The sequence below is a fragment of the Erithacus rubecula genome (genome assembly GCF_903797595.1).
Source record: "Erithacus rubecula genome assembly, chromosome: 6".
NCBI lineage: Eukaryota > Metazoa > Chordata > Aves > Passeriformes > Muscicapidae > Erithacus > Erithacus rubecula.
The window spans coordinates 32,403,044-32,422,216 of NC_136688.1; the positions used below are offsets into that span (position 1 = coordinate 32,403,044).

Sequence of the window (19,173 nt, forward strand, 5' to 3'; positions counted from 1 at the left end):
AACCATCCTGTGGTTGCTTCTGTTGTGATCAGCACTCAGAACTTGCCTTGGCCGGTTTTGGGGAAGGGTGCTGTAATCTGCCAGGCCTCTCCACACTTACATTTTTACCATTATCCCCCACACCACAGGGCTTTACCCACTTGGCCTGATTGATTGCAGGGTGTGTTTCACAGTTATGGATAATCTGGGAGATACTGTCCATGGTCAAGTCCATCCCTTAGCCCATCAGCATGTTGCATCTCTTCCCTAATGACCTGAGGCACCATGGGACCACCAAGCCAGAAATAATTCACCTTATGTTGTCAGTCCAGATCCACCTGAGACACTTTAATCTTGGCAACCCAATCCACTTGTCCATTGAGGTGTTCTTCCATACCCCAACTCTTGGACATACATGCATCTCAGCCAGCTTCTCTACCCGGAAGGCAATGTCTTGTCACACAATTCAGCAGCCCAGAAGTTTTCCCTTTCTGCTGCCAATTGGTCTTTTCTCGTTGGTCCAGCCACCCCCACAGAACATTTGCTACCATCCATGCCCCAGTGTGGAGGTGAAGAACTGGCCATTTCTTTTGTTCAGTGATGTCCAAATCCAGCTGGCTTTCAGCTCTGCAACTTGACTTGATCCACCTTGCCCCTCAATAGTTTCTGTCTCACCACATAGAACTCCCCAGCCATGAATACATACATCTGTGCACCAATTTATACCCTATATATCTGGAATATAATTAGTATCAAATATATTTCACAAATTTTTATTACAACTGTAGAGCCTTTGAATGACAGAAGGATTAAAACCCCTCTGCATTTCTTACTGAGCTCCTGCTTTTCACTCCCGTTCACTGACATAGTTTACTTTCCAGTCAATCACTCGACTGCCCTAGTTTTTTCAAGGGATTGTTTCAGCCTGGCTTCTGAAGGGAAGTGCTAATGTAATGTGAATTCCCTTCCGTGGCTGGTGAGATGGGGAGGGAGAGGACAAGAGTGAGGGGCACCAGGAATACTGAAGACATATGGTGGTGTAACAATCAAAACAAAGGAAAAGGACTCTTCATTAAATCATGTAATTGAACTGAAAGCAGCTGGGAGTATGGAGATTCAGCATTTGGTTGAAGACAAGTGTAGACAGGGCAGAGATAAACAGTAGGTCTGGAAAAAGTGCTTGATGTAATGCATTCATGCTGAAATACTGAAGCATGAGTTCTCATATTTTATTTTCTTTTTTTATATGGAATAGGAAAAGCATCAAAATGCTGCCAGAAGTTCCAGTAGAGAGGACTCTTTTCTTATTACTGGATCTTATTTTTCTGTTCGGAATATTCTGAAGCATTCAATAGTTTTCTCGTAATTATATTCCACACAGGAAATTTTAAAATGTTCTGGTATAAATATCTTCAAGATTTTTAAATTCTTGCTCATCTAATGCCAGTGGGAATTGCTATTAGTACAATGAAAAATTACTACCACAGGATGGATATATTATTATATAATACAAAATTTTTAAAGCTTTAATTGCAGTTCAATTTAATTATGTTTCTTCTTATGAAAATTTGTAACTCTTTTTGATGGAAAAGAGAAAAATAAGGTTTGCCAAACTGAGTCTAATAATATTCTGCATTTGCTCTGGCATACTGCTGGTAGAATTGGCTGGTGTTTTACCACAATGCCCTAATCCCTTATATTGGGCTACATTTATTTTGTAATATATATCTTTGAAAGAATGGACTCTAGGAATAAAATAATTTGTGTGACAGTGAAAAATTTTCACTCCCAGATTGAATTAATTGTTATATTGGTATGTAGATATTTTTTGCATCCTTAAAATATGTACTAAATCTGTTTATATATGAATTCTTCGTACTCATTTGTGTCTAAGGTATTTTAGAAAAGCTCTTTTATTAGTGCATATGAAAACTTAAAGAAAACTGAAATGGAAACCCACATAAGATTGCTCACAAATTTATGCTTAAATGATCATATTCCATGAAATTACATTAATGGATGTTTAGATGCTTTAGCACAATGTGAGTGCTTTTTTGAGATTGGTGAGAGTCAGAAAGCAAATTCAACAGACTGGCAGCAGATCACCTGGTCACTAGAATATTTTACTTCCTTTGTATTTATTTACAGAGCCTGTAAGTAATTTGTTTCAATGATACTTTCCTTCCTCTGGCTGCATCCTTTCTGCAAATAAATCTGAGCTTGCAAGAAGTTCAAATGCTGCTGCATTAGGAGTTGTAAATATGCCAGAAGTAAATGCAATTGTAATTCAGTATATAAGTCAAAATTATTTCCTAGGAAATTGATTTGAGCTGTTAATTTGTGCATAGAAAGGTCCCTGTGGACAGCTTACAAGAGCCTCAGAAAACTTAGGTGATTTTTTTCTGTCAGGAAATAAAATATTCTGTAACTAGCAAAGTATGATACTTAAAATTTGCTTTCTAGTTAAAGCAGTTATATTTTCATATTTTTGAATTCCCTTAGTTCAGAAGATTATGGAATATTTACTTAGTATCTGCCCCCACTGTGAATATTTCCTATGGTACCCCCCCCATCCCCTAGAATAGTTAGGGAATTTCAACATAACTTATGAACTTTATTTTCCAATTTAATGACTATTCATAGATTTATTCCTTCTCCACTGATTACTTTCATTGTTTTCCTGAATAGCTTTTAATTTATGGCAATCTTCATTTGTGGATATGGACCTCTGATGCATAATAGAGTCTTAATTTGATTATTAGGTTAACTGAGTGTTTTATCTGTGCATTACAGGAAACCCTGAATTCTGTGCACTTGACACTGCTACTGTCAAGCATGAACCATATAAATGCAGGCTCTATTCCATGCTCACAACAAGGACCACAAGAGCCCACCCTGCAACTGACAGCTTTGGCACAAACACTGTTGACTGGATGGGAGAGTGTGCTACCCGTTTCTTGGCAGCAAAATGAGTGTTCTTGCAATGTTGCTTTCTCTTGTGAAGGACTGAAGACACTAGCACATCCAAATATTTTACCTTTTGGGAAGTCATTACTTTTAAAACTGCAGCAGGAGCACACTTTCTCTGCTGTCATATACTAGAGTTATTTTTGAGGGAAGTTCATTTGAGAAAAAGAGAGATTTCTTATAAAGATCTACATGCAGGAGCTAACTACAACTAGAATTGTACCCATATAGTGAGGAGGGAAAGTACACACAAATGATCATTTTAATGAGAGAGAAAGTGTAGGTAGAAGCAGATGACCTAGATGATTTTATGAATAAAAGATTTAATCTGATGTAATCATTTCATTAATACACACATGGCACCAAATGAAAACAGAGCATAGCAGATGGCTGTGAGAGATCTTAAAAAGGCATTTTCAGTTTAGTAGCTAATGACTTAGATTTCATGGACTACACCAAATACTATCAGAAATGAAACATTTATCATACTAGTCTTCCAAAGAATGTTCTAATGCTTTATGAAAGTAATGCTGGAAAATCTCTCTTTTGTGACTCTGGTTAGAAAATACACATTATATATTATACAGCTACAACATAATTATTTCACAAAAACTACTGAAAGAAAACACCATTATTTTCTTTATTAATAGCCTATATTTATTTAATTTAAAGATATTTGCTTCCACTTTGCTACAAAGGGTGGAAATAGTGGTTTCCAATATAAGAATGAAATACAGTCATTTGCCATGCAATGTTAGAATATGAAAATCACATATATTCATTTACTGTGATGATGAATCTACTGCAAGCGGCAGCAAAAAAAATGCATTGAGGAAGATTGTTGGCATAGTACTATGCCAACATAGTATTGATTTGATTTATTTTAAGATAAAACATTTGGAATAAATTTAGAATGAATGCATAACTTTAAAAGGAGGCAGAAATCATGCCAGGCTCAGGTAAGATCTGCACTGTTTTTACATTAGTAAACCTCATCAGAGAAAGCAAAGGAGCAGGGGAATAATGCTGTTAACACACCGTATGGCAGCACTGGCCATGTGGCTACCTCACCCTGACCCCCTCATGCCATCCACGTCCAGGTTGCAGGGGGTCTGACAGACAAGCCAAATGTGCCAGCTCTGCTCTCAGTCTGCTCTGCTCCATCCTTGGGGAATGTGCATCCTGCAAGATTTGATTGCTCTCCAGACCCTTTACAAAACCAGATCAGGGCAAAGGGGCTGGATTTCTTAGAGAGAATCTGGCCTACAGCTTCTTACAGACAGATTAACCTCAGTTTGGCTTCAAACTAAGGACACATACAGTCTCATTCTTCAGACCTAATCCAAGATCAACTCAGTCTATATTTTTTCATCAGAAATTAATATCACAGCACTGGCATCTTTGAACGCATGCAGACTGAATTTTCTTTTTGCAAAGCTTGTTTGAGATCCTATTAGGAATGACAGAGGTCATACCGAATTTGGGCAGAACAGGAATGCTTATTCTCTTTGAATGCAAAGCAAGAGGAAAAAAATACACCCTAGCACCCAAAAGCCAATGTGTGAAATAGCAAGCTGCTTTTGTTTCCTTTCTATGCAACAGATAAAAACGTTGAACAAGACAAGCCCTGTTGCAAACTGTTACTGCTGCTTCATTAGGAAACAGTTCTTTGTAAGCCAGGAGATATAAAGTTTTGATAATCCTGAATGCTTTTGAATGAAATGTAGGCATGGGTTTCTAATCTGAATTTGTACACTGTGAAATATACATCCACAGCATCTTTGTCAGCCTGCTGCTCTGCAAATCCTGGCATTGTCATTGGCTGAAGCATTCAGGGGAATGCTGCAAAAACTAAGATGAACCTTTAGAAGCTGAAAATCTTCTTATGTCTACAACTTACAGTCATGACTATACATAGTCTGGGCACTTTTTGATTTAGACAATTTGTCAGCTAAGTCCACAGGTTGCTGTTACTCACGAAAAGGATAATGGAAATGCGGTTAATTGCATTCTTTATACACTTTTCACTGTTGTTTAAAGCATACAGAGAACATCATGTTGATTTTTATTCTATTTTGACAGCAAGTCAGGCCTCAGATAAAGGACAGAAATTCACAGCCTCAGAAATCATACATGTAAATTTGTGATATAGCAACTTCCTTTGAATTTTTTAGCCACTTAAAATGAATGTTGGCCTTGTGAAAGAGACTCACTGACTTTTTTTTCCAAACTCACCAAGGTCTGAAGTTTTGTAAACTTTCTCAAGAGGAAGGCCAAGTATCCTGCATGTGAATGTGGTTGCAGAGTGGTGTATGAGGTTACTGCTAAAAAAGGAGATATCAGGTATTCCACAATGAGATTCAGCTCAAAGGTCCGAAAGGTCAAAAGAAGGTCTGAAAGAATTTAACTTTAAACCATAATTAAATAAAAACCAATTTAATAACAATGTTTATGTGTTTGCAGCATCCATTTATGGTATTTCACCTCCTTGTCTTCATGACTGGGTTGTAAGGAACACAGCAGACACTGACAAACTGTTAGTTAACAGACCAGTGTTTGATATGATCAGAACGTAATTCCTTTTTATTTAAGGGTTCTGAAAGCTCAGATAAATGGGTTTTCTCTCCCAGCACCAAGGAACAGTTTTCCTTTGTAGAAATTCTGTTATTTGTCTATGAACCAATATCTTCTCTCCTCTCTTCAGTAACTTCAATCATGGGTTTTCCTTCTGTTTGTTGTGCTAAATAGGATTATCATCATTAGCTTCTTAGCACATTCCCTGTCCTCTCTCCTTCAACACATGCATCACTGCTTCCCTTACATTTCTCTCTTTTTCAGATCCATGTGCAAACAGACAATTTTGATCTATACGAGACACTCAGTTGTCAGGGTAGCTGGATAGATACCACAGTCCTCTAAAACCAAACCAAACCAAACCACACTCCAACTTCTTTTTAGCTTTGGTGTTGTAGCAGCAGCAATTTTTAGAAACTATATACAAAAAGCCAAAGTCTCTTGACTGGGAGAGAATAAAAATCTCTCAATTTCTGTGCAGAATTTCTGTGTGTTCACTGCTCCTCTCTTGTTTGATACTTTCTTAATTCAATCAGTCAACTGACCCAGTATCACGTGAAGCAGAGACCATCTGCATAGTCCAAATGAAAAGGCAACAAACCTTGGGGTGTCCAAACATACAGATGCCTTCTTGCACAGATGAAGCATGGTCCCATTTATTCAGAAAATTCTTTACATCTTTAATATAACATGGAATTGGTTTGTGAGCTGCAAAAGAATAAAAAGGACTACACTGATTGCTATGGCCTGCTTTAGAAAGAATTCGATTTTACTGAGTTCAATTGCTGGAATATTATGATAAAACTTATGTTGTTTTTTAATGTGATTATTTTAGCAGGTGTGAAGGTTTACTTGATTATTTTGTAAATATACATAATATAAGAATGTATTTTAGCTGCTTCACTGGAGAATTCAATTCCAGGTACCAACATTTTGTGTGGAAATGTTTGGTGATGTCTCAAGTACAGCCTGTAAGGGTATCTGTGAAGTGAAAAAAATCTATTTTAAACACAGTTGTTTATACGAATAAAATATGTGGAGTGATTATAATGCAAGGATTTATTCAAGATACTTTTTTCTTGCACTGTTTAGAGATGCTTTGCATGAAGATTTGGTGTCTATTCTGGCATAAATACAGTCTTAGAATTCTTTGAAGTGGCTGTATATGAGCTTCCTTTCTCTGCAGTGATCCTTATAACTGTAATCAGGGAAGAATAAAGATGGAATATGAAGTCAAATATCTTCCAGGGTTTTGCAGTTGTAACAAGTATAAGGTCACTGCTGTGTGACACCGTTGTTTTGATCTCTAGGAGTGAGGCAAAGCCCAGCAACCTCTGGAGACCCCCGGACAGGGTCCCGCGGCTGGAGGGGCCGCAGTGTCCCGCTCCCGCCCTGGAGCATCCTTCCGCAGGGCAGCGGGGCAGCTCCCGGGGCCGGAGGGCAGAGGGGCAGCTCCCGAAACCGGCTGCAGCGGGGCAGATCCCAGAACCGGCTGCAGCGGGGCAGCTCCGGGGCCAGTTGCAGAGGGGCAGATCCCAGAACCGGCTGCAGCGGGGCGGCTCCGGGGCCGGCGGCAGCGCTGCCGGGCGGAGCGGGGTGTGCCGGCGGGCGGGGGCCGGGGGCAGCGGGCACCCGGCCGGGGCGCTCCGGCAAGGAGCCACTGCACAGTGAACCCCGTGCCTGCCGGGGCAGCTCTTCCTCCGCCCTCCCTCCTCCTCCTCCTCCTCCGTTTATTTATTTCATTCATTTTTTATTGCATTTATTTGTTCGTATCCAACGGAATAATAAAAATGAGAAAATCCGAGCGCTGCTTTTGGCTGCTCTCCACCAACCTGTCAGTGACGCAAGCGGAGACTACTTAAAGGCAGATTAGAGGCAGCAAGACATTAAAGCCAACCTTCCTCCCTCCACGCCGCCGGTCCGCCCGCCGCGCCGAGCCACGAGCCGAGCGGGCCGGGCCAGCGGCGGCTGCCGGGCGGCCCCAAGCCCCGCAGAGCCGAGCCGGGAACCCTCGGCAGGGCTGCGCCTACAGCCGCCCTCCCGCCACCGGACTGCGGGCGGTACAGACGGGCTGCTCTTCGGTCTGTTTTCCCTCCCCCTGAAAAAAAAAAAAAAAAAGATAGGAGGGGTGAAAAAAGGCAGAAGTGAAGACATTCCCTACGCTTGCCAAAGTCTTTGTCTCCGGATGAACAGCGATGGGGGAATGGACTATTCTAGAGAGGCTACTGGAAGCTGCCGTGCAGCAGCATTCTACTATGATAGGGAGGTAAGGGTCGCGGGAGAGCAGCGGGGAGCGCGGGGGATCCCCTCCTGTCCGAGCGTGGGTCCCCGTGCGCTGTGCCCTTCGGCCGGGCGCTTTCGGGGTGTGCCTGGAGCTCGCGTGTGTGCGTGTGTGTGTGTATGTCTCTGTGTGTGTATGTCTCTGTGTGTGTGTTGGGGAGGCTGATATGCGGCACGGGGCGCGAATGCCGCCGTCCTTGTCCCCGAGGGGCCGCGGGACACCGGACGGTCGTCGGGGAGATGCCGGTGCCACCGAGGTGCCGCTGCCGGCGCAGCCCCGCGCCTTTCCCGGCCGTGCCCCGGGGCCGAGCGCTCGCCCTTCCGCGCAGGGGGCCGGGCGGGGGCCAGCGCTGACCGCCGCCCGCGGTCCGAGGCACACGGCAGGGCCGAGGCCATGCCGCACAGCCGGGCAGCTCCCCGCGCGGGAGCGGGGCCGCTTCAGGGGCCGGGGCCGGTTCGTGGTGCCGGTTCGTGGTGCCGGTTCCCGTGCCGGTTCGTGGTGCCGGTTCCCGTGCCGGTGCCGGTTCCCTGCGCGGGGCCCGGTCAGCACTGGACAGCTCCCGGCCGCGCGGCGGCGGCGCGCACTGACGGGCTTCTCTGTTGCAGGATCCTGCTGACCGTGGTGGTGATCTTCAGAATTCTCATTGTGGCCATTGTAGGGGAGACGGTGTACGATGACGAGCAAACGATGTTTGTCTGTAACACGCTGCAGCCAGGCTGCAACCAGGCTTGTTATGACCAGGCTTTCCCTATTTCTCACATAAGGTACTGGGTGTTCCAGATCATCATGGTGTGCACTCCCAGCCTGTGCTTCATAACATACTCCGTTCACCAGTCTGCTAAACAAAGGGAACGGAGGTACTCCACTGTCTTCCTTACCTTGGAAAGGGACCAGGATTCAATGAAGCGTGAGGACAGTAAGAAAATCAAGAACACGATTGTCAATGGGGTGCTGCAAAACACTGAGAACTCCACCAAAGAGGCAGAACCAGACTGCTTAGAAGTGAAGGAAATCCCCAATCCTGCAATCAGAACTACAAAATCAAAGATGAGGAGGCAAGAAGGCATTTCTCGATTTTATATCATCCAAGTGGTCTTTCGAAATGCCCTAGAGATTGGATTCTTAGTGGGACAGTATTTTCTGTATGGATTCAATGTCCCTTCCATGTACGAATGTGACAGATACCCTTGCATTAAAGAAGTAGAGTGCTATGTCTCTAGACCCACTGAGAAGACTGTATTCTTGGTATTCATGTTTGCTGTCAGTGGGATTTGTGTGGTGCTTAATTTGGCAGAACTGAACCACTTGGGCTGGAGAAAGATCAAAATGGCAGTGAGAGGAGTACAGGCAAAGAGGAAATCCATATATGAAATCAGAAATAAGGACCTGCCAAGAATGAGCATGCCTAACTTCGGCAGGACTCAGTCAAGTGACTCAGCTTATGTGTGAGGCTGTGACAGAACTGAAACACTGTGCCAGGTGGAACAGACCCAGATACCATTAGAGAAAGGTACATTGCTTAGGCAAGCATTTTATCAAACCACCAAGAAAGCCATTAAGGTATTGGATCTGCACTTACTGAACTAGCTGCAAAACGCAGCGCTATATAAAAGACTGAAAAAACAGCTATAAACCATGCTTGACCTAGCCTTACAGCACAGATACTATTACTCCTACTTTTGTTTCTAATGATTGGGTTTTACCTGTCAGTGAAGCAGCTTTTTGGTTGTCATTAGGATGTTTACAGTTGGAACTGTCTGACTAATTGTTGTAAATGTGTAGAATGTTCATATCAAAAACTCTGCAAGGATACTCTATATGGGGTGGGGTGGGGTGGGGGACACTGTTGCAATGTGCAGGCATAAGCATGTTTTAAAAGGAGGGCAAGCACACTGTAAGGAACCTAACCACAGCTCAGCCAGGATATCTGCGTTCACGTATCTCACAGATGTCTTATTTTGTTTGTCTAAATCACAGACTTTATTCCTGGTGTGTATTACTAGCTATTTTCTATCATGGTTTGTGCATCAACTAGTCATGCTAAAAATAAATGCTGAATATAATTTTGCCATTTTTTCTTTGCCTGTCCACACACACACACACACACACACACACACACACACACACCAGAGACCTTAATCGTCTTGCATTAGTTGTGATCTGCAGAATATATCAGTACATTTTGATTGATTTCCTAATATGTGCATGAATGAGATGGAGCTGGTTGATGCCAGCTGAGTTCTGCATTTGCCTACAATCACCTATGATGACACACATACCAAAGGAAGGGAGTTCATTGCATTTGACTGTGAATATATCATCTTTGCTCTTATTTCTATAAGTGCCATACTTGAAACATCTAACTGTACCTAGTCAAAAGGTTGTCTTGGGATACCAGCTGGAGTGAAACGATTTTATACTCTCTTTTGTTTATTTTATGCTACTTGTTTAGTCATTGCAATGGTGTAAAAAGCAGCTAAAAGCAGCTATTGATAAATAAAGTACTTGCCTTTTTTTTTTTTTTTTGTTTTGTTTTGTAAGCCAGAGAGATTTGTTCTTCTTTATTCTTGTATACAATTGTAAAAAAACTTACAGGGTTAAAATAATTCACTTTCAGCAATTATTCTTCAGGGTTTAAAATGTCTTGTTGGTATTCTAAACTCTAAGTGACAAAACCTGGGAAATCAGGACTGTTTTTTATGTCTGTTTTCCTCCTTAAGGAAGCTTCCTCTGTCTTTAAACCTGATCCAAAGCCCACTGACACCAACAGCCTTCTTTCTGCTGACACTAAGGGCAACACTGTTGGCTGCCAAGGTCACTCTAGGAATAGCCAGAGTACATTTACCCATGAATGAAACAATTGCAGCTTTTTGTCAGGGAATCCAAACAGTAACCTCAGCTTTTCTGCCTTACAGCTGGTTTAAGGAATATGTTGTTCATGTCCCATCAACTTACTAGTAAGCCACTGAGGCAGTCTCAAATGGATCTCTGTTAACAGCAATTATCTTAATACAGATTAGAATAGTAGGTTTTACTTAATGATTTTTTTAAACATCTTAAAAAGTTCCTTCTGAATTCAACGGAAAATATTTCTCTGGCAACAGTAGGAGTTGGATCAGGACTAAAATACATACAAGTGCATTTCTAACTAAATAGTATCTGCCCTTTAAAGAAAAGGGCCAAAATGGTGCTGGAAAATCTGGGGTACTTTATATCATTAGAAGGAGACATGGGCTCAGAGTCACAAATGGCCTTTTGATTGTATTTTATGTCAAGCCTGAAAATGGATTTTATTATATATTGGCTTGGAAACGATATAAATCTTTTCCTCTTGGCTTACAACAAATACCTTAACATTCCATTCTTGTCGTTTGCCAGCATTGTCACTTTAAAAAATGTTAATTAATTCTTAGATAGTCTATCCATTATCACATTCATCTGTTGTCTTTTTTCTTCCACTGTGAAGCATTAAAGGACTTTGAGATGTGTCATGTTTTTAGAGATTTTAAAAATCTTTTTCCTTACGTGTAAATTTAAGAGTTTTCCTGGTTTAATTATAGAAACCTCTAAAGACGGATTTCTCAAATTCTTTTTGATAAAAACGCACACTGATATTGCTAGTTGACTGCATGCTCACTGGAAAACTGCATGTTATTTTTAGAAGGACAACATGGCAGCTAAAATCTCCATCTGCAAAATAAAAAGCTTCTGAAGATTATCATTTGACACACAAACTCAAGTCTGATTTTCATTTTACAGAGTCCTGGGATGCTTTTCAAAATCTCATTTTGAAAGATATTGAAAGGAAAAATATTCTTTGGCAGTCATAAGTACTCCTTTAACATTGACAAAATGAGAGATTGTGTGCAAAGCGCTCGATCCAGTGCAAATTAAAGTTGAAAAAACAAAACTTGTACTTCATTGGGCTTTGTTTCATGTTCTGTATAATTTCAGTATAATTAGGCAGAAGCCCTAATGCAAGTTTTTTCCAGTGGCTGCATAGCAGTTTTTAGTCAAACTCTAGTGAAGGCACATGTTTTGAAAGTGATAAGATTTCAATACCTTAAAATTCTAAGGCAATATTTTGAAAGCATCTGTTTATATTAGTCAATGCAAATGACTCAGTTAATTTAATATTTTTATGTAGTTGCACAATTGTACTCCAGTAAGTTTGGATTCTTCAGGTTTGTCCAAAGAGAAGAAAATCAGGAAATGCAAATGCTGATTTATGTAACAGGATCAGTGATAAAGTAGGCAAAGAATTATATTTTGATCAACAGAAACATCATCCACCGTACTTGGAATATAGCTTTTCATATTTCAGATGAGAGATGAAATGTGTCAAGAGATCAGTTATTCTAATCTTGTTTTTAAATTGTTATTTTTCATTTCTTACCAACTACTCATTTGTCATGGGCAAGAGAAATACAGCAAACACTTTTTTTGTCAATGTATGTGAGAATCATATGATTAATGCTAATGGACTGTTTGCATGAGAGCTGACTATTCATTTACAGAATAAATGCTTTAAAATTGTCACAGCAATGGAAAAGTGTGTTAACTGAACAGAACTGAGTGAACATGAAGCTGAAGGGCACATTACTGGCTACTTAGGCTCTTGCTCCTGCCTCAGTGAAATAAATTAGTCTCACCATTGACATCTCTGTAAGGATCAGACATTAAAAATGAAAATTGACTTAATGTTTGTTTTGTTCATTGTTTACATTGTTTTGCACTGGTGGACAACATTAAGAGTCATGATAAGTGCAAACATAAATGCTATGTTCACTAAACTCCTATGGAAAATTGCAATAGAATCTAATAAACTATTAATTTCATGGAATTTTAAATTTTACATAAAATAATTTCATTATTTCATTTTTATATAGACTTGATATTATGCTTTGCACACCTGTGTGAATTCCAAAAGCTATCTATACTATATAAGGGTTATGAATAATTTCACTAGATATGTATAAGATACACTGAGGATCTATTAAAATATTTTTAAAAGAGGATTTTTTTTCATAATGAAAACTATCTGAATTTTTACATGTAGCATTTTCACATGGGAAAGCTGAATTCACTGATCCCATAAAGAGTTTAGTTTAGGGACCTCTGATTTTAAAGAAATGGAAGGGCTTTCAGCTTTTTCAAGGGAAAACTGAAGAACAAAGAGATCAACTGATTAAGGAATCACAGAAGTGGTCAGATGGATTTTACTTTGTTTTACACTAAAGAGGTCAGAAAGACTCAGAATTGTCAGAGTGGGTGCAATACTTTTCTTGCATTATACCTAATAGTGTAGGATAAAGCTGCTGCTATGTAGAAAAAACATAGGAAAATATGTTCTTGAAATGTTAAATGTGAGGAAGAATTATTTTCCTGTATTTGTAAAAGAACACATTTTTTTCAGGGTAAGAGGTTGGATCAGGTCGACATTGTGCCTGCACCCTTTTGGCTTTATTTTGTTTGAATAGAACTGTTTCACCTTGCTCTTTCAGCAAAACAGGTTATAAGCTTTTGTTTGGCATGCAAGTATAGAAATAGGAATTAAAAAATTGGGTCACATGAGGAGAATGCAAGCATATGTTTTCAGTACTTAGAATCTGGTCTGGTTCTTCACAAATTTAATGACAAGATTTCATTTTCTGTGGGACCAAGTCAATTCCCAGCTGGGTGAACACTTTTGTTTCATAAGATTAACAGGAGAGATTACTCAGTTTCTGCATTGAACACCCATCTCTAGATATTCTGGAATATTCTTCCCAGAAATTCTATTTTAGTGTAAGCTTTCAGAAAATATGCTAAGTTAGTATCAGCTGCTAATACCAGATCCTAAACATCACTCTCCTCTCAATAAAATTCTAATAGTATGTCTATGAAACAAAATTCACTAGGAAGTGTTTCATATTATGTCAATTAAAATGTGCTAAAGAAGTCAATCAAGAGTCAGCAGCCCACTAGATTAAGTGCAGATATTGAGTATTCCCTGGCACTGCATTAAAAATAAACCATCCATATAGATGTATATATGAAGCTAACTATTTGCAAGTTCGAAATTTTTGCCTAAATAGAATTAGTATGTAACAGACTGAATTTCAGAGATGGATACAGAAGTCAAATATCCAGACACAGTTAGAAACTGAACTAGATGCAATGACCTGACTGGACATTTAACAAGCACAAACCCCCAATAATCAACCTTTTCCTGTGACTTCTGGGGCTATGGGCTGAACCAATTACTTCAGAGACTTTAGCTGAACAGGTGTCTCTCTAAGTGATAGGTTTTTAGAGGCTTGTCTTCACAACATTTAAATCTATCAGCTTTTTCTTGGTGGTGCCTGAAATACAGGATGAATCATCTGATCTCTAGGTTATGGAGACCCACATATAAAATGACTTTCTGATATCCCCTAAAAGTGAGAATTACTCTTGTATTCAACAGAATGGGAAAGTAAGGTAATTTGCTACTAATCCACCTATTTTTTGTAGAGTGGCAAGAAAGGTCATAGAAAGGTTACCAGTGCCTGGGAAATAATTAATAAATCCTAAAGTGATTGAGAAAATTTTAACTTTTGTTTCATTCATTGAAAAGAGCATTTTCTGCATGTGATTTATCTCTATATTTCACAGCACATAATTAAGTGTAACTTTCATTTTTGAAATATTTTGTGAATTTTCCAATGAAATCATGATTGATGTTTTCATCTTTTTTTTTTCAGAGAAAGGTCAAAAGACTACTGTTTGAAATCAGCTCTCTATTTTTTGAAATATGTTATAATAATTAGTCCTATATTTTAAATCTGCTAAGAATTTTGTTTGGGTTTTTTTTTGTGGGGTTTTTTTTTTGGTTTTTTTTTTTTTTTTGAGGAATGTTAAAGTAAAAAATTATTTGTACCAGTAAAGCAACATTACATTTGGAAGAGATCTTTTCCTTTTCAGTGACAAATTTCGTTTGTCAAATTGTGGGGGTTTTTTGTTTGTTTGTTTGCTTGTTTTAATTTATCCTGAGCAGAGATTTTCTAACAGATTAGAAGTACATATTGTGAAGAGATAACTGTAAGAAAATGTAGAACAATAAAATTTTGGGGAAAAATTTAAAAAGTGGACATTAGAGAAAAATAGGTGTGCTATGGACTTACTTTTCCCTACTTATTAGTAGTTAAGGGATTAAAGCCTATTCAGAACATATTAATGAGTAAATACACATATATAAGCAAAGTATTTCCAACAATTTCCTGGTTTTACTTTGAATAATCTAAATAGTACATGACAATGTCCAAAGCCATCATGAATACTGATATCCCTAGTTCCACCCTTAACTTCAGGGATTTTTTGAAAATTTTCTGTACCACTACTCTGTAACAAAAACAATTTTGCTATCAGAAAACCTGCCCATCAGAAAATAGGTGTCAGTTGACATGCATATCAAGCTGACTTTAATGCAGCAACCAGACTTAAAGCTGCACATTAAAGGGTGACTTGTGATCAGCATGTTATGAATGGAGTTACTCCAGGGCCAAAACAACTTAAATAAAGGGGCTTCCACATTTTCGCTGCATGGCATATTCAGGTGCAAGAGATTCAGTGGTTCTGAAGAAAGATAAGGGCCTCAGGAATTTCTTTCTCCTTTGAAAAGAGGAGACAAATCCTGTTCTAGCAATGCTCTTTGTGCAAGAACATGTGTAATTCTACATATGTACAGTTTGAGAGTACACATCTGACATGGTTCAATGCCCACCAGCAAGTGCAATCGAGCAATATTTAGTTTACATATATATAGAGAGAACGCATCCAAGTCTTTACCATCATTTTCTCACATGGTAATGGAAACATAATTTGTGGAACCAAGGAAATAATTTGTTGCATCTGCTATATGTTTGTACCAATTTCCCTGAAGTGAAATTCTTTGTATTTCTCTCTCATAAAACTTTTGAAGTTTCTACGTTTATAAAAAATGTTAAAGCACATTTAAAAAAAAATTGACATGTTTACATTCATGTCACAACTTGAGGTTTTTTTTGTTTGTTTGTTTTTTTTTTTTTTTTAATTATCCGTGGTGCAAATTTTCTTGATGTGTTCTTCAATTTAGTATTCCAGTTATTGTTTGTATTGTGTCTCATACAACTACAGGGAACTGTAATATTTCTGGTTTTCTTTTAAAATTATTATTATTATTAACTCAGATTCTGCACATATGTTAAGGTATTGTAATTATTAAAGTCTCAGCAAATATAGAATTTAAAAAAAATGTACAAGGCATCCAACTATGTTTAATTTAGTTTGTGGGGGAGTTGTTTTAAAAAACTGGTAAAACATAAGGATTTCATTGATCACTTCTATTATTATTGCATTTTCAGAAGGTATATCTCCTGCACTTATTCATGCAATTTTTATGTTAGTGGAGACTGAACATTTTATCTGCCTTCAGCTATGTGATCCATAGCTCAGATTTCAGCTTACTTTAAAGGAATAGGACTACAGAGCATGAACAATCAAGAGAATCACAATGCTCAATGAGACACATCTAAAAAGAAGTGAATTTTAGAGTTGCTCTTATAAATAACATACACTGAATTAAATCAGTGTTTATGGCCTAATCACACATAAGTGGATACATTACCATTGTACATTGTTGGGAGTCATACTAAGAAAAAGCTAGTGGCAGTTACTAATAAGAAGGATTTCTTAAAAATCATTGCATTTTCAGTTTCTCAGCCACTCCTCATAGTGCTGCTCCTCCAGAGCCTTCCCCATCCTCGTGGCCTTTCTCTGTATTCTCTAACAGCTTAATCTCTTCTTTATACTGTGCTGCTCAAAACTGTACACAGGGCTCAAGGTGAGGCTGCCCCAGTGCAGAGCAGTACTTCTTTGTCCATATGTGTGTGCTCTTCAACTTTGCTTAGCAGGCAGCCAAGAAAGAAGGGGCTGTAATTGTTCAAGTTTTATTAGACTGCAGTAGGAGCATAGACAGATAAAATATTTATAGCGTGGTTTTTGAATTTGGCAGCATGACTCCTATTAACATTAATGGAATTTTTACAGCTGAGTCTTAGTGCATTAAGTAAAAAATATTCATTCCTGCTGTTTGCTCAACAACTTGACCCTTCTACAGTAAATTAATAAAATATTTTGAATCAATTTTAGACTAATTAAACTTTGAGGGCCTCTTGTACTCTTTCATGAAAACACATATCAGGGAGAAGCTAGTTTGTCAGCATGAGCATATGGTTATCTAAATTTAGCCTATTTTATTGAAAAGGTGTCAAATTTGATACATTGAAACTGTGGCACCATTGGAATAGCACCTTACACTTTGCAGTATTAGAGTTTATAGCAATACAGTGTGCCAAAGAACTCTGCAGCATTGGATATTTGATTCCTTTCAGTACTGAAAAACCTATGAATATTTGTTACAGTGACCTTCTGCTTTGAATAAAGGAGAAAGAAAGGAATCCTGCCAATATTATGGTCAGGAGGTCCTTGACCATGCTGTCTCCTTAGCAAATGTGACAGCTTCTGAAACAAAAATATAAAAATGGAACTGTGTTAGACTACCAGTCCTATTCAAACAAGGGTTTTGCTTAGAAATGTCCCCCTGACTATGAATGATACTATGGGGCTATGGAAGTATCTGCAAGGCTGGTAATGAAAACATTAAATTGTAATTAACACCTGAGTTGCCACTGTCTGTCTGTCTGTCTTGAGAGTACTGTATGACTTTAACTATTAAAACAGCTAATCTCTCTAATTTGTTTTGTCCAGCATTGCTTCACACAATATCTACCGAGGCAGACTCTCATTCAAGCAGCCATGAGTTGTCAAATTTTACCCTGGGACAGCAGCTCATATCCTCCCAGGGACTGGAGAACACAAAACTGGCTCCAGCCTGCTCAGCAGCATAAGCAAAACCACGGGGGAGGAGGGAGAGAGGACAGGAAGAGCTGGCTTTGCCAGTTTTCTGCTGCTAAGGAGAAGTGGGAAGGAAAGCTGTGCTTGTCCTTGCCTTCACCCCATCCTCGCTTCTCAGAGGCGGCTGTCACCTCGCATATGTGACTGCTCCTTGGACCCAGCAGCTGTGCTGAGCTCTGGGCTTGTGCTTGCTGCTCTCTCCTGCCTGCTGGTGCCTTTGCAGGGGCTGCAATGGGCTCAGCAACCCAAAGACCCTGGCACTTGCTGATTCTCGCTTGTCCAGGGATTCTTTCACCACCCTTCACAACAATATCTTGCTTTTTTCTTGTGCAAGACACCTGAATTATCAAAAGTCCAAGGCAAGCCTTGATAATTCATGTATTCACTCCATAGTGTGGAAAAAAAAGAAAAAAAAAAGAAAAAAAAGGGTTATTAAACACATGAGTTTTAAAATGAAATTAAGGCTGCAATTTCTCAGTTGCTAAGAGATATGCGCAGCAAAATTCTTTATGTTGGAACATTCATCCAGAAATGCTGACTCATTACACAATGAATGCATATTTCAATTTAAATTCTACCTAAGGAAATGTGAGGACAGTCCTGTCAATGTCAAAAAATCCTTGAAAGGAGAAGAAAAAAATCCTTAGTTTTGTCTGGAAAAGAACATCATGTCTCATGCAAATTAGAGAGAAGAGTGAAAAACAATAAAGTTAACATTTTCTAGAAAGCTCCCCTATATTTATAAAACTTCCCACTACAGGTAAAAACTCTGAACTTCCATTTTTCTGATAGGCATAATATGTAATTGTCCCTCTGTTATTTTTTAGAAAACTTTTTTAGATTTTTTTTTTTCTGATACTCATCATACTCAGAGCTCCAGGATAGTTCAACACTGAAGATGAAAATACTTAAATAGATAAATATCCTCAAATTTAAAAGTATTCCAAAGAAGAAAACTATAGTTGGCTGTACACTCTAGAAATGCTTTGAACCATTTTTTAAAACAGAATTTATCAAGACAATAATTAAACAAGTGCCAGAAGGGACTAAATTAAAGTGTTTAAAGAACTGGGACAATGAATTAAGATAGTCACTAAAAATTATTTAACATATTGTGTGGTGAATTTATACTTTGCTAGATCTGATAGCCCTGAAATGGGTGAACTTCATGCCCCAGGTCCAACCAGCAGCAAGGCTGAACACATATTCTCAGGATGCACCTACAGAGAGGTGCATATATATATGTATATATACACATATATATTTACTGTATGTATATACATATATGTGTGTGTATATATATATATATATATGAATTCCTGACTCATTGTCTGGCTGCAATTGCTGGCACCCAGACCCTGGTACAGACACACTCAGTAGAGAGTCCCTCACTGAAAGAAATTTTGAAAGGACAGGCTTAGCTGGTCAGGTGCAGCTCTGGCCAGAGAAGCATCCCA

At 39.0% G+C, this 19,173-nt stretch overlaps 1 protein-coding gene across 2 annotated transcripts; it reads left to right on the forward strand.

The window, feature by feature from the left end:
* The first annotated feature begins 7,273 nt into the window (after positions 1–7,273).
* GJD2 (gap junction protein delta 2) lies at positions 7,274–10,329 on the forward strand. Of its 2 annotated transcripts, none has more exons than XM_079309795.1 (2): positions 7,274–7,786; positions 8,407–10,329. In XM_079309795.1, exons 1-2 carry the CDS (start codon positions 7,716–7,718, stop codon positions 9,248–9,250), a joined length of 915 nt encoding a protein of 304 aa, XP_079165921.1. In that variant the 5' UTR covers positions 7,274–7,715; the 3' UTR covers positions 9,251–10,329. The 2 variants fall into 2 exon arrangements, with proteins under 2 accessions (XP_079165921.1, XP_079165922.1); XM_079309796.1 differs by having other exon boundaries at positions 8,566–10,329.
* The last annotated feature ends 8,844 nt before the right edge of the window (positions 10,330–19,173 follow it).

Excerpts from the sequence above, each read along its gene's own strand:
- GJD2 (XM_079309795.1), top strand. The coding sequence starts at position 7,716 with ATGGGGGAATGGACTATTCTAGAGAGGCTACTGGAAGCTGCCGTGCAG. Across the intron at positions 7,787-8,406 it reads CATTCTACTATGATAGGGAG|GATCCTGCTGACCGTGGTGG; the intron begins GTAAGGGTCGCG and ends TCTCTGTTGCAG.